Below are 16097 nucleotides of genomic sequence, written 5' to 3'. Positions count from 1 at the left end.
AGCTTTGTCCAGTGCACATGTTCTTGTTCAGGAAAATAGGAGTAAGGTCTTTGTTATGACTTTATCCTGCCCTACTACCTGTCTTTGTCCAAGAAAGTTGAAGCCAATTATTTTTGCCCTAACTAATCCATCACAGAATAGGAAACCAAACTCAAACTATTAGCAGTGACTTGATAAAGTACTACATATTGTGATGCCTTATCCAAATAGGAGGTTTTAATATGTCTCATTGCATGGAATATGTTTGCCACCGTTTTATTAAAGAATGCATTTGTGCATCTGGTAGGTTCACATTTCCTTTGCTTAATGTTTTGTGTAGAATGTCTTGAAACTTAGGAGCCTTAAGTTTTTTTAAAAGCATATTGCCGTGGCTTGGTCAAAAAAAGCCTTTTTTTCTGTTGTGCAAATGGACAAAAGATTCCTTAGAATCAGTAATGGCCAAACTTTTGTGGTCACTGCTGAAGGAAACTTGCATCCCATTTGCCTTGCTGAAAGATATTCTTAAGGTTTTGCGAATCTGTTTTCCAGCTGACTGCCATGCCACCAGACGTAGCCAAGCTATTCACAGATTTCAGCAAACAATAATGATCATGCTTTAGTTAAACCTTAAGTTATAACACTGCCACTGTGCAAAGCTGGACCACCATGGTGGCTCAGTGGTTAGCACTGCCGCCTCAGTACCAGGAACCGAGGTTTTATTCGAGACTCAGTCTGTGTGGAGTTTGCACGTTCTCACTGTGTCTGCGTGGTTTTCCTCCCACACTCTAAAGATGTACAGGTTAGGTGGTTTGGCCAATAGTGTTCAGGGGTGTGCAGACTATGTTGATTAGCCATGGAAATGTGGGGTTACAGGGATAGGGTAAGTGGGTGTGTCTTGGTGGGATACTCTTTAGAGGGTCAGTTTGGATTGGTTGGGCCAAATAACTTATTTCCACATTGTGGGGATTCTATGATTTCATGTCAGTTCTGTGTACCAGTTGAAAAAGAACACCAGCAATATGGTAAAAAGATCAGTGATCTTCTGTGCTCTGCAAGGGTAAGAGCTGCAATCTCATCTTTGCTACCTCACACTCTCAGTGCCATCACTTACCCTAATCCTACCATTGCACATGTTTATACAACACCCCAACTGCCTATCTGTAATCCTTGAACTATTTGCACTTGACCTGCTGGACTAACCATGGCCCAACCTTGCGACTGTAAAGACTGTAAGGATCAAATGCCAGATTGACCTTGGCCAACTCCTTGTAGTATAATTAGATTAGCCCCTTAACTGACTACCATCCCCCATCAATGATAACTAATGACTGCCCCCTACTTTGTGTTTTACATATGGTCATTTGCTTGAAGTATGTGCAATATGTTTGCCACATAAACAGCTGACTCATGCTGTCAGTCTGACATTGACAGTAACTTGTGCACTCCTTGTAGACTTTTTGTTCCGTGCTCCATACCATCAAATGTCTAAAAAGCAAGGCAAGCTACAGAGGCTGGCCCCCTGTAGCTGTGCACCAAAGATTCTGTGTGGTAAGAAAGCAATGCGAGCCACACAGAAGCTAGCGACCCAGAAGTCAGTGCTAAACATAAGAACAGAAGCAGGTCGCTCAGCAAGTCGAGCCTGCCTACCAATAAACACAATCAAGCTCTTGAATACCTTTTACTCTCCCATCCCTATAACCTTATGTTACTGTCATGTCAAACTTTTATTAATTTCTAAACATACTGAAAGATTGAGCTTCCATTAAACTCTGTGGCAGAGAATTTCTAAGGTTCACAATAGTCTGAGTTAAAAAAAATTCTCCTCTTCTCAGATATAAATGGCTTCCTCACTATTTTTAAATAGTCTCCCATGGCTCAAGACTCCTCACTGTGTGGAATCAACTTACCTGCATCTAATTCTGTGTATCCCTTTAAGATCCTTGTAGGTTCCAATTAGATCAGCACCTATATTTCAAAACTCTAGAGGATGCAAGCCTAATCTCTCCAAATGATTGTCTTAGGAACATACCTAGTGAGCATTTGTTGGATTCCCTTTTCGGCAATAATGTCTTTCCTGAGTTAAGGAGACTAAAACTGCACGTAAAACTCCAGGTGCATTCTAGCAAAGCTCCTAGACAATTGAAGCAAGTCTCTACTTCTTCTGTATTTAAATCCTCTTGCAACAAAGGCTAACATTCCACTAACCATCCTAACATCTTGCCTCAACCGCATGTTAATCTTCATTGAATTATTGACAAGGGCACTTAGGTCCTTTTGTATATCTGCATTTTCCAGTCACTTACCTTTTAAGAAATACTCTGCACATCTGTTTTTCACTGAAATTAGTGAGCTTTTGCTAAGAAAGCTATGTGTAGTTAAGAGAGGCTGACAGCCTCTGAGTGAGTGCTAAGCTAGCAAGCTAAGAGCCATTGATACATCCCATGTAGATGCTTGGGATGCATGTCATTGAACACAGAGCAACCTGGCAGAAGTGTGGAAGTTCGAGGCACTTCTCAGTTTCAAAGGCTGAAGTAGTATGAAGATTTGTCTGAGTACAGGTCGTGATACTGGCAAACAATCAAGGTTGATTTGCACGGATTGTGGAGGCCAGTGGCCCCGGAGCATGCAGGCACATTGTTGTGAAGAAGCAATTACATGATGGCTGGAATGAGTGTTTGGCAAGCTGCAATGCTTGGTAACTGCTCTAATTTATATATTGAAAATTTGTGTTGTCTAATTGCTTTGGAACGAAAGGAGAATTCGGAATGGCATATAAACAAGGCAAATTGGGCTTTAAATGAGATGCAAATGCATGGAAATAAGGCAGTTAATGCTCAATGGTAAGATTCTGAAGTTGCCATTTCACACTTGAGGGAGAAAATCTGAAAATAATTTCTCAACAGGAATTCTCACTATTTCAATTCTCACTGTGTTTTCCCACCTTTTGTGCTATTGCTTATATCATATCAGGAAGGGGAAATTCCATTCCTAGTCTTCATTGCTGCATGTGTAAATGCCAGAAATCACTGCTCCATTGTACAAGTAGACGCTACTGGCTTACTGTTAATTATCTACACAAAATTTTTGTCAGCCTGTACAGCTTTCATGACAGTAGCTTACTTGATGCATTGGTTGCTGTGAATTTTAAGATTAATTTAAGGCTATTTGGATGTGGTAAAGTTGTCCTTCATATCAGCTTAAAGGTAGTCTGTAACCATGATGGAAAAATAATAACTCCAATTCTTTTAATGATGTGGAGGTGCCAGTGTTCGACTGGAGTGGGTGTTAAAAATCACACAACACCAGGTTGTAGTCCAAGATCCTGTGTCTTATGATCCTAGTTACCTGATGAAGGAGCAGCACTCTGAAAGTTAGTACTTCTAAATAATTCTTTAAATGTCATCGTAACATCCAGAATTGCTGTATAACCAACTTTTCCAGTTTTGTCAGCTATTGGTAGGCATAAATAGCAGCTAACTTGTACGTATATAATAACTTTAGTGACTAGTTGAGAATGAATATTATGAAGGCAGGTTATCCGATGAACTCAATTTTCTTCAAATGGTATGGTGTGATCTATTTGGTTCACCTGTATGGGTACCATTAGATCATTAAGTATTTTCTCAGTGCCATGCCGAGCTTTTCTTGCATGGGCTTCAGGACAGGATAGGAGCTTAAATCTACAATATTCTGATAATATTACACTGATGCTGATTTGTCCATGTTTAATATGTCATATTAACTCTTCCAAGAGTTTCAGAGAGATTGGTCATTAGATTTTTGATGCAGGACATAATCATCCTCTGTCTCTTTCTACATTCTGTCGAGATAGAACAATTCTCAGAATAGATTTATAAAATCGTTCTCAGGATGCCTGCAGTCCCCAAAAAATTGCATTGATATTGATTCCTAGTTTCTCTGAAAAGATGATCGATCATTTCTTGAACTACTTTCTTATAAACAGAGGGGATTTGCGAAACCACTTAAAAGTCCCTCATTAGATAACTTCCGTGTAGAATTGGAGTACAGGTATTCTGTTAATCATGTTGAATAAGAAGGGGGGGTTTCATTCCTTGAAAGGTATTTGTGAGTGAGTTGGACTTTTAGATAAGACTTAGTTTTAAGTGCTTTTAACAAATTCCAAAGGACTTCATAGTGAATGAAATGCTTTTGAAGTGTAGCCACCATTATACTAGGTGGCATAATGATAATGTCACTGGTCCAGTAATCCAGGGGCTCACGGTAATGATCTGGGGACATGGTATGAATGAAAACATCTGGAATTAAAAGGCTAGTTTTAAATGAGAATGAAATCAAGTAGGCGAATGTTAAAAGATTAAATTGGACTATCTCTCTGGACATTTAATGTAATATTAAAGGGTTAAACTGCACTGACTGAACATTCTGGAAGTAGGTGGGGACAACATTCATGCAGAAATGCAAAATGTGAGCATTCTCAACTGACCTGTATAAAGGGGATGTGTTTTCCTTGTTCAGGGCCTCTTTGACTTGACTTTGCATGCCTGTGAAGAGGGTCAAAGGGGTCACCTAGCTTGTACAGCCTTTAATAAACTTTAACTGTTTGCTCAAGTTGGTGTGTGCAGATTGCATCTCGTGTGTGAAACCTCGGGAAAAGAACTTAACACGACCATCCAGAATTGATCTAGGCATCAATGCCATTCACAAATCCATCCTGTCAACCTTGTAAAGTCCTCCTTCTTGACATGTGAGGGCTTGTGCCAAAGTGTCCCAACAGCATGACTTTTTTATGCCTTTAAATTTATACTTTATAAAGAAACAATAGCTCAGTGGTTAGCACTGCTGCCTCACAGCACCAGGGTGCCAGGTTCAATTCCAGCCTCTGGAGACTGTGTGGAGTTTTGCATGTTCTGCCCGTGTCTGCGTGGGTTTCCTCCAGGTGCTCAAGTTTCCTCCCACAATCCAAAGATGTACAGGTCAGGTGAATTGGCTGTGCTAAATTGCCCATAGTGTTAGGTGCATTAGTCAGAGGGAGATGGGTTGGGGTGGGTTACTCTTCAGAGGGTCGTTGTGGACTAGTTCGGCTGAAGGGCCTGTTTCCACACTATAGGAAATCTAAAATGTAAAACAAAAACACTATTACAACCCTGGGTATGTTGTGCCCCATTAGTTGTAGGAAGAAAGTTGCCTTGGGACTCCTTGGTATTAAACTTGGACTTCATGTAGTTTCATGGCATCAGGATAAGCATAGGCAAAGAAGTTTCCTGCTGATTACCACCTACTGGGAGAAAGTGAGGACTGCAGCTTCTGAAATCAGAGTCAAAAAGTGTGGTGCTGGAAAAGACCAGCCGGTCAGGCAGCATCCAAGGAGCAGGAAAGTTGCCATTTTGAGTATAAGTTCTTCATCAGGAATGTGGGGACTGGGCAGGCACCATGTGGGATGAGAGATAAATGGGAGGAGATGGGGCTAGGGGGAAGATAGCTGGGAATGCGATAGGTAGATGAAGGGGGGGGGGTGTGATGGTGATCGATTGGAGTGGATAGGTGGGATGGAAGGTGGACAGGTAGAACAGTTTCATGAGGGTGATGCTGAGTTGGAGGGTTGGATTACCACCTCCTGTCAACCCACATCCCCAGCAAAAAAAAACTGTTAACTTCTTCACTTTGAACAACTCTTCAAAGAAGCATTGAAGGTGGCAAGGGCACAGGATGTACTTTGGTTGGAGGGACCTTTTCTCTGAGGATGGAGTGTCCTTGGAATTCCCTGAAAAGGTAATGTATGTAGAATTTTAAAATTTTTTTAAGGCAGACTGAGAGAGATTCTTTACTGTTATGAAGGTGTATGCGTGTACTATGCCTTTATGAGAGAGAGAGAGAGAGAGAGAGGGAGAGGAAGCTAGCAAGGACTCATTGAAAGCACACAGTGATCTCAACAATTTAAAAATGTAACACATTGATGAAACAAATAGTCATAGAGATGTACAGCACGGAAGCAGACCTGTCAGTCCAACTTGTCCATGCCGACCAGATATTCCAATCTCATCTCATCCCACTTGCCACCATCCGGCCCATATCCCTCCAAACCCTCCCGATTCATATACCCATCCAGATGCCTTTTAAATGTTGCAATTGTACTAGCCTCCACCACTTCCTCTGGAAGCTCATTCTGTATACTTACCACCCTCTGCATGAAAATATTGCCCCGAAGGCCTCTTTTATATCTTTCCCCTCTCACTCTAAACCTATGCCCTCTATTACACGAGGGAAAAGATTTTGTCTGTTTATCCTATCCATGCCCGTCATGATTTTATAAACCTCTAAAAGTCACCCCTCAGCCTCCAGTGCTCCAGGGAAAACAGCCCTAGCCTATTCAATCTTTCCTTATTCAAATCCTCCAACCCTGGCAACATCCTTGTAAATTGTTACTGAACCCTTTCAGGTTTCACAACGTCCTTCCAATAGGAAGGAGACTAGAATTGCATGTAGTATTCCAAAAGTGGCCTAACCAATGTCCTGTATAGCTGCAACATGACCTCCCAATTCCTTTACACAATACTCTGACCAATAAAGGAACGCATATCAAACGCCGCCTTCACTATCCTATCTACCTGCGACTCTACTTTCAAGGAGCTATGAACCTGCACTCCAAGGTCTCTTTGCTCGGCAACACTCCCTAGGAACTTACCATTAAGTGTAGGACCTTCCCAAAATGCAGCACACCACACATTTATCTAAATTAATCTAAATTAAACTACATCTGCCACTCCTCAACCTATTGGCCGATCTGATCAAGATCCTGTTGTAATCTTAGGTAACCTTCTTCGCATCCACTACACCTCCAATTTTGGTGTCATCTGCAAACTTACCAACTGTACCTCCTGTGCTCACATCCAAATCATTTATATAAGTGACAAATTAGTGGACCCAGCACTCGTCCTTGTGACAGTCCACTGGTCACAGGCCTCCAGTTTGAAAAACAACACTCCTCCACCACCCTCTATCTTCTACCTTTGAGCCAGTTTTGTATCCAAATGGCTAGTTCTCCCTGTATTGCATGAGATCTAACCTTGCTAACCAGTCTCCCATGGGGAATCTTGTTGAACGCCTTACTGAAGTCCATATAGATCACAGCTACCGCTCTGCCCTCATCAATCCTGTTTGTTACCTCTAAAACTCAATCAAATTCATGAGAGATGATTTCCCACACACAAAACTGTGTTGACTATCCCTAATCGGTCCTTGCCTATCCAAATACATGTACATCCTGTCCCTCAGGATTCCCTCCAACAACTTGCCCACCACTGAGGTCAGGCTCACCGGTCTATAGTTCCCTGGCTTGTCCTTACCATCTTTCTTAAAGAGTGGTACCACATTAGCGAACGTCCAGTCTTCTGGCACCTCACCTGTGACTATCGATGATACAAATATCTCCGTAAGGGGCCCAGTAAGCACTTCTCGAGCTTCCCACAGAGTTCTCGGGTACACCTGATCAGGTCCTGGGGATTTATCCACGTTTATGCATTTCAAACATCCAGCACTTCCTCCATGTAATATGTATATTTTTCCAGATGTCACCTTCTATTTCCCTACATTCTATATCCTCTATGACCTTCTGCACAGAAAACACTTATGCAAAACATTCATTTAGTATCTTCCCCCATCTCAAATAGCTGGAGTTGCGTTGCCATGGAACAAAACCAAATTCAAACTTGCCCAATCAATTTAAATTATGCCACAGATACCAAAATCCAATCAATTCTGAATTTAATGTTTTGATGACATCAAACCAATGAAATGATCTGATGTTTTGGGGTATAAAACTGGACATTTTGAACAGTTAAGGGGGGGACTGCCAAGAACACAAAGTATAGACTGCTAGCCGAATGGCTCTCTGAAAGTACTTGTCCATAAGACATTTGTGCAGCAGAACACTGAAGCTGACCTAGAGAAAAATCTACAGAGGAAAATCAACAAAGGAGTTTCAACAAAGCTGACTAGTTTTGAAACATGATTTTGTTTTGTAAATCTTAATTGGGGATTTATTTTATCAGACCAGTATTGTAGAGTGGGAGGTAAAAGGTACATTTAAGAGAAAGGAGTTGTAAATAGTTATTTAGTGTTCTCTTTTGGACTCAAAGAATAAAATTGTTAATTTTTACTTTAAACAGTGACCTCTGGGATAGAACTTTGCCTGTCAAAATTTAACAGATTTAAAATTTAACAAGGTGAACTTCTATGTTTGTCTGGTTTAAATTAACAGAGGGGTTTACCCTATGTCATGACATTGCCAAAGCGATGAAAGATTGTTGGAGGTTGTTGCCTGTCTCTGAGAACCAACAATACATTCATAGACTTACATAGACTTAACAGCAATCTAGGTTTGTTCAGTATATCGTAGCAGTTGCATGACACTATGATCTTGTGCTATTCATTGTGTCTTTTAATCCTGCCCCACTAGCTACCTGACAAACGAGTAGCGCTCCAAAAGCTAGTACTTCCAAATAAACCTGGTGGACTATAACCTGGTATTGTGCTTTTTAACTTTGTCCACCCCAGTCCAACACTGGCTCCTCCTCCTCATACATAGACGGACGTACAGCAGAGACACTCCGAGTCCTGTAAAACCACAATTCATTTATAAAGTATTTAAACAGCTAACACGCACTTTTAATGATGAGAGATATCTCAATCACTGTCTTTCACTGCCCTGAATTTTCTAAATAAGACCAAACATTGTTATCTGGGAGAATTCGCAGCTGGCCAGGCTGAAGTTCTGTTCCATGTCTTCACCACACCTGATGTAGTGTACTACTTGCATACTGGTAATCTTCAAAGTGTTACTGAGCAAAGGGATTTCTTTGGGTTCTTTATACGTAAGTGTGTGCCTAATTTGGAATTAAATGTGTAAGTAACCAATCCTGAACATTTTGTCCAAATGCATGTCTTTTTTGGACTTATCCATGAATGTGAACAATCCTGAATGTTTTTGTCCAAATGTACTTCTTAACTGGAAGATACAGCAGTTCCTGATTTCCCATAATTTTAAATCTGAGACACCTGACTGACTCAGTGTAATTCCATTCACATAACAGCATATTGTTACATCTCTTATCAGTTCCTGTTGCCTTCAGCCCTGTCCAACAAGGTATGCAATGTAGAGTTTAGATTAAAATTAGAAGCCATGATATTATTGAAAGGTGGAACAGGCTAAAAGGTGTAAATGACTTACTTTTGTTCCTTGTTTGTATGCCTTCACTGTTCTCTAGCAAGAGAGATTAGTGGCTTGGTAGTACTGCACCAATGATTGTTGTTCAAGACCTGAAGGACCTCTGCTGGATTGGGTCTGTGGCAGGTGGTGAGGGAGCCAACAGGAGAGAAAAATCTACTTGACCCTTACCCATATCAATCCACCTATCACAGATACACCTGTCATTGATAGTAGCAGTGACCACTGCAGTCCTTGTGGAGACAAAGTCAGTTCCATCTTCACCTTGAGGATACTATCAATCAAGTTATGTAGCACTATCACTTTATTACATAGGACAGACTTGGAACAAATCTAGCAGCTCAAACCTAGACATCCCATGAAGCACTGTGGACCATGAACAACAACTCTGGTTCACTAAAGGGCATGAGTGCATGTCAGGAGCAGCACTTAGAAATTTGATGTCAACCTGATGCATCTACAGGGGTATTTGCATGCTGTTTAGTATGTAGCAGACAGGACTAAATGGTCCCTCAACCAATGAAGCTCTAGAATCATTCAGTCATAAATAGTTGTAGACAATAAACTAAAGGGAAGACAGCTCCACAAATATTCTCATCCTACATAATGGAGAAGTCCAGCACTTCAGTGCAAAAGTCAAGGCTGAACCATTTGGATCCCTCCTCCAGAAGTGCAGAGTGAGTAATGTATCTTGGCTTCTGAATGAAGACCCCAGCATCCCAAATTCCAGTCCCCTGAATTTGATTTACTTCATGCGACATTAAGAAACGGCTGAAAGAATGAATAATTCTGGTTGGCACATTACAGGAAGAATATGGTGGCTCTGGAGAGGATGCGTAAGAGGTTTACCAAGATGCTGTCTGGATTAAGGGTCTGAGCTACAAGGAGAGGCTAGAAAAACTCAGGTTATTTCCTCTTGAGTGGCAGAGGCTGAGGGGAGACCTTCATAGAAGTTTATAAAATTGAGGTGCATAGATAATGATTACAGTCAAAATCTTTTTCACAGAGTTGATATGTCTAATACTAGGGGGTATGCATTTAAGGGGAAATGGGGCAAGTTCAAAAGAGAGGTGAGGGGCAGGATTTTTACAGAGTGGTAGGAGTGTGGGATACATTGCCAGCAGTGGCAGTGGAAGCAGATACAATAAGGGCATTTAAAGGACTTTTAGATAAGCACAAGAATATACAGGGTTAGAGAGATGTGGAGTGAGGTGAACAGAAGAGATTAGGTCCATTTGGTGTCATGTTTGGCACAAATTCCTGTTTTGTGTTCTATGTGGTGACTAAGAGTTCTGGCAATATTCCAACAATATTACTGACGATTTGTGCTGTAGAACTAACTGTGATTCTGAGTCATACAGTTGGACAGCATGAAAACAGACCCTTTGGTCCAACTCATCCAAATATCTTAAATTAACCTAGTCCCATTTGCCAGCAGTTGGCCCATATCCTTCTAAACTTTTCCTATTCATGTAGCCATCCAGATTTAAATTTGAATTGTACCAGCCTCCACCACCACCCCTGGCTGCTCATTCCATTCACCCACCACTCTCTGAATGAAAACATTGCCCTTTAGGTCCCCTTTAATTCTTTCTCCTCTCACCTTGAACCTATTCGCTCTATCTTTGGACTCCACTGTCCTGGAAAAGGACATTGGCTATTTACCCTGTCCATGCAATGTTATCAAGCATGCTTGTTCTGTAATGACCTGCTCACTGGCACTCAACCCCTAACCTCATTATTTTGATCAATACGTGGTCAAAAGAGCTAAATTCGAGAGATAAAGTTAGTGTAATTGCCCTTGACGTCAAGGCAGCATTTTACTGAGTATACCATCAAGTCCTATCAAAATTGACATTATTGGAAATTGAGGAAAATTCTCTGATGTATGGAGTCATATCTAACATAAAGAAAGATGATTGTTAGTTGTTGGAGCTTGTGGTTCCAGGACATGGCTTAAGGAATTTGTAAAGGTAGTATCCTAGGCCAAATTGTATTCCGCTACTTGATTAATTTCATTCTTTGATCATAGCTGGGGATGTTTGTTGTTGTTAGTACCACTTTGAACACCATTCGTAACTCCTCAAATATTAAAGTAGTATATGTTCATGGCAATCTGGAAGACATCCAGGTGTAGGCTGATACGGGTGGCAAGTAACATTAATGCCACACAAATGTCAGATAATGATATCTCCAAAACATAAAATTCTAACCATTATCCGTTGATTTTAGGTGTTCCCATAAATGATTTCTCCACTATAAATATCCTTTGATTTCCATTGAACAGAAACTAAATTAGACCAGCCAAATAAATACCGTAGCACCGAGAGCAGGTCAAAACTAGAAATTCTGTGCCGGGTAGCTCACATTTTAACTCCTCAATAGCTGTCCACCGTCCACCAGGCATATGTCAGTGCTGCTCCAACATATTTCATGAGGTTAAATGCCATTCTGAACAAAGCAGCCCTCTTGGCATTTTAATCCACCTTCTGCATTCACTTCCTTCACCACCAGCATACAACGTTAACAGTTCTTACCATCTAGAAGACGTACTGTTGTAATGCAATCAGACCTCTCATCGCTAGCTCAGAATAGACAAGAGCAACTGATGCATGGTAACCCTAACCCAATAGCAAGATCCCTCGAAGTCTCTCACCATTCTGTCATGGAATTATTATCACTATATTATCATTCCTTCACTGTCACTGGAACTTTCTCTGTAACTGCATATGTGGGCATCCCTACATCCAAAAGATTTCGAGAGCAGTTCATGACCACCTGCTCAACGACAGTTAGGGATATGCAATAAATGAAGGCCTTGCCCACAAAGCACAATTGCAGAAATGAGAAAAATGTGATAGGCATTGAATGCCAAGCAAGGTACTACAGACAATAGGGTAATCTGTTTTAGTAATGTTGGTTGTCAGATGATCGTTTCCTCGTGTACCTGCTCATGTATGATGAAATCCTAATGGAAGATGATCCTCCATTTAGTGTCTCATTTGAAACAGTGCACTGCTGATGAGATATAAACCTGGATATATGCTGAAGTGTTTTTAAAGTGATATTTAAACGCATAAGCTTCCTTCTCACAGGAGTGTACACTTGCAATTGAGACACTATAGTCTGGCGCCAAAAATGAGCAAACATTTTTCTAGAAAGCCTTTAATAAATCAAGTAACAAAAACAAAATAAAGTCATAAAAGGTTCATTATGTAACTGCATATCTACATCACACAACTCTTTTGATTTAATAATCATAATATTTTTTATCATAACAGAATTGTTTTCAATTAGTTAAACCGTGGTTTATGTTCTAACATTTTCACATTTTAAAACCAATCATTTTTCAAAAATATAGTGTTATGATCTGTAAAAGAGGCATGAATTGGCTCCACTTTTTACCCCCTCAGTTCTCTACAGCAAATATTTTCAGTTCTTTTTGGCATGCAAGAATATCAGACTTCAATTAATACTTAGTTTACTCATTCCTGACACCCCAGACACCTATAAAGTGGAGAGAATATCTGGTGTAAAAGGAAAATCAATAACAAGCTGTGTACAAAGTTCTTTGAGTCTGTGAGGTGTAAGATTTAACCTGAGACCACAGCTGTTTAAATTATGTCCTGAATCCTTAGCAGTGATAAAATTTGAAGATATCTTTTGAATTTTCAATGAATGCATGTTTCTCTGATTTGCTTTACACCGGGCATGACCTTTCAAGTGACTGAGTAAATGGGAAGAGAGAGGGAGCATGCTTTCTAGTTCGTTAGTGTAATTAATCTATCATTCTTTTCACTTGAGCATTTGCTCAAAGTATAGTTCATTTGTATATTTCCATGTCTGGCTTCTTTGTTTTTCTAAGATAAATTATCTGGAGCTAGATGTTTCATTCTAGTATGTGAAAATTTAGAAAGGTTAAATCAAGCAGGTGATACAGGTCTGCTTGAGTGATTTCTGTCACTTTGACATGTTAATTTCAGTTCACACTGAGCCTTGTTTATTGATGGTTTCATTTAAGCTTTGCTCAAACTGATCAGTTGAGCATTGTGCCCATCCTAAGTCAGTGTTTTCCTTTATCAAAGCCATTTTAGTCTGAGAATTCCCACGTATTAAAAATCAAAGTTAGAAGTCACACAACACCACGTTTATTTGAAATCACAAGCTTTCAGAGTACTGATCCTTCGTCAGGTGACTTCATTGGCTGAAAGAGCAGCGCTTTGAAAGCTTGTGATTTCAAACAAACCTGTTGGACTACATAACCTGGTGTTGTATGACTTTTTGACTTTGTCCACCCCAGTCCAATACTGGCGCTGCCATATATTAAAAATCAAATGATGGAAGTCAAAAATCTATAGCTTTTTTAACCATAAAACAACATATAATTCCCAAAAGTAGTTTATGTATTTATAATTTGGACAATTAGAGATGTATTGAAAAGCGCTGATCAATCTGCTTTTACAATTGCAATGTGTTGCCCTAATCAGCAATATAAACAGCTGATCGATAAATTATAGAAGCCTGTATTACTGAATATTTCTAGTATATCAAATTTTACCAATACTAAAGGTAATGACCAGCTTTTCTCTTTTTAACCACATCAACTGATTTTGAACACTTATGTTTCAAAAACTGGACTTCAGTGGAGCAGCTCAGTGTTCACCATTACTTCAAACATTACTGCTTGTGAGGTTAGGCATTGTTTGATGTAAGCTGAAAATGTGTTGTTGGAAAAGTGCAGCAAGTCAGGCAGCATCCAAGGAGCAGGAGAATCGACGTTTCAGGCATGTCAGCTGAGTGCGAATATGTAGATGTGTATGGGAATAACAAGTTACTGTCCAAGGTATGGCCTCAGCTGTTAACATCATGAAACCAGCATCCTATTGTCTCACTCAGTGTATCAGTGCTGTAAAATGATGTGTTTGTCTCGCAAAGCTAATATCACCACAGTAAAGTCAAACTATTTCAACCTCAGTACCATATTACGATATAATACATTTGCTTACGTGAAACTGAAAACCTAAATGATCAGGGAATTCGCACAAATGGTAGATGTCTTGAGATATTCTGCAATAGTAAATTATCGACCAAATGTAATCCACCTGTTCATTTGCGTCGCAGTTGTGTTGATGTAGAAGTGGCAAAATGTTATCCAGTAATATCTTCACTCAGGTCATTTCCACATATGCTCTTTAGCAGGTAATTTCAAATTTGATTGTGTTTTTTTTAAACAGGGAACTTATTGACTGTTAAGAGAATTGTTCCAGGCAGCTTGGATACTACATGGAACAACATAATGACCGTAGATGCCATCGAATGCCCGGTAAATATTCTTCCAAAGGAATTTCTGAGTATGTGCAGATTAGACATTGTAGAAACTTTGCAAATAGCATGGATTTTCTATCCACAGTTTTGCTCAGTGCATTATGATTCAGAGTAATGCTTTTTGAAGTTAACATTTGACATTGAAAATTGAATTGTAAACATTTAAAATGGAAGCTTACAAGTCAGCACAATGTTTGAACAGCTGTTGTATGTCATAAGTAAAATGCACATTTTCTGGAAATGTCAATTAATACAGAAAATGCTCCAAATGCTAAGGTTGAACAGCGTCACTGGAAAGAAGCAATTAATGTGTCAGGTTGCTGATCTTTGATTCAAACTGGAAAAGTTTAGAGATGTGGCAAGTTTTCAGTAAGTAATATCAGGGGGAGGTGGGAGAAGGGAATGAAGTTGAAGGACAAAAGGATGGACTTGTTAGGATGGAAGACATGAAATAACAATAAGAATTATGTTGAAAGTCAAAAGGTAATGGGCAAAAAGAAACATAAAGGGGTTTTTGAGCAGAAAATGGCAGTAGCAGAATAATTACTAGCAGCTGCTTTTTGGCAAAATGGGACAAGTAGTTATGATTTGGAATTGTTGAACTCAGGACTGCCTAGTAGAAGGGTTTTCCTCTAACTTTAGTTGACCGTTATTAGAATAGGAAGTTGAGTTGAGAAGAGAAAACTGGAAGCTGAAGTCAAGCTTAAAGTGAAAGGTGTGCTGAAAAGATACCACCTCATCTGTTTTGTTTTGCCTCTAATAAGTGCTAAATTGTAATTAGTGCAAGTAACTCTTGTTTCATCCGAAAAGTCGGTTTTTGATTCAAAGTTGACAGGACAGGTTTGCACAGGACTGTGATGTTGGAAAAATTGAAACAGTCCCATCGGACTGCTGGGAGGAAAAGACTTGTTTTACAATGGCAATCAGAAGAGACTGTTGACATGGCGGATAATGATTTTAGTGTTACAATATAAAAAACATCTTGTGTTACATTTATGTCTTCTGGTTCACCCTCTTTAAACTTAGTTCATTGCTGAATGCAAAATGAATCCCTGAATGCAAGACAGGAAATATGAGCCACTTTTCATTAATCTTACTTTAACTTCCTTTCCATTCTTTCAAATTTCTTATCTAATATGTCACAAGTTAAAGTTACTTAATATTAAAGTTGCCTCCGCTTTACAAAGAATTCATACCTCATAAGCTAAAAGTGGCCTCACTATATTTTAATAAAATTTGTAATTATTCTGGTTTGCCTGGAAGAGTGTGCTGATTATCCAAAGGTAAAATAGCTTGTTACAAATGCATCTGATTTCATTTATGTAAAATATTGGTTCTTCTGAGAATTAGAGCTCATAGAAATGTGTTTGTAGGATCAGCACAATGAATTGAGTTCAAAGACCTTTCAGTTCTACAGAATGGGTTGCTTTGTGCAACTGGCATTGAAGGCATGGCTGTCAAAAAGGAATATCTTGACTAAACCTTTCAGAGGTAATGGAATATATAATTGTAATGTGGTAGATGTCATTTACCTGAAATTTTCAAAGGCCTTCAATAAGGTTGCCCCATAATAGTCAAATAAATAAAA

General features: G+C 39.6%; 1 protein-coding gene across 6 annotated transcripts in view; it reads left to right on the top strand.

The window, feature by feature from the left end:
• The window catches only part of LOC140495845 (ecto-NOX disulfide-thiol exchanger 2-like), a 227290-nt gene that overhangs the window by 64830 nt on the left and 146363 nt on the right, over positions 1 to 16097 (top strand). For 5 of the 6 annotated variants that reach the window (XM_072595024.1, XM_072595018.1, XM_072595021.1 and 2 more), the window contains one exon: positions 14419 to 14507. The exons of the other annotated variant lie outside the window; for it this stretch is intronic. In XM_072595024.1, coding sequence (XP_072451125.1) covers positions 14468 to 14507 — 40 coding nt within the window. In that variant the 5' untranslated portion in view covers positions 14419 to 14467. The remainder of the gene's footprint in view (positions 1 to 14418; positions 14508 to 16097) is intronic. 6 annotated transcript variants of the gene reach the window in all.

Source organism: Chiloscyllium punctatum, chromosome 25 (assembly GCF_047496795.1).
Source record: "Chiloscyllium punctatum isolate Juve2018m chromosome 25, sChiPun1.3, whole genome shotgun sequence".
NCBI lineage: Eukaryota > Metazoa > Chordata > Chondrichthyes > Orectolobiformes > Hemiscylliidae > Chiloscyllium > Chiloscyllium punctatum.
Note: the sequence above shows the minus strand (reverse complement) of the source record. Positions and strands in the feature narration are given on the sequence as shown.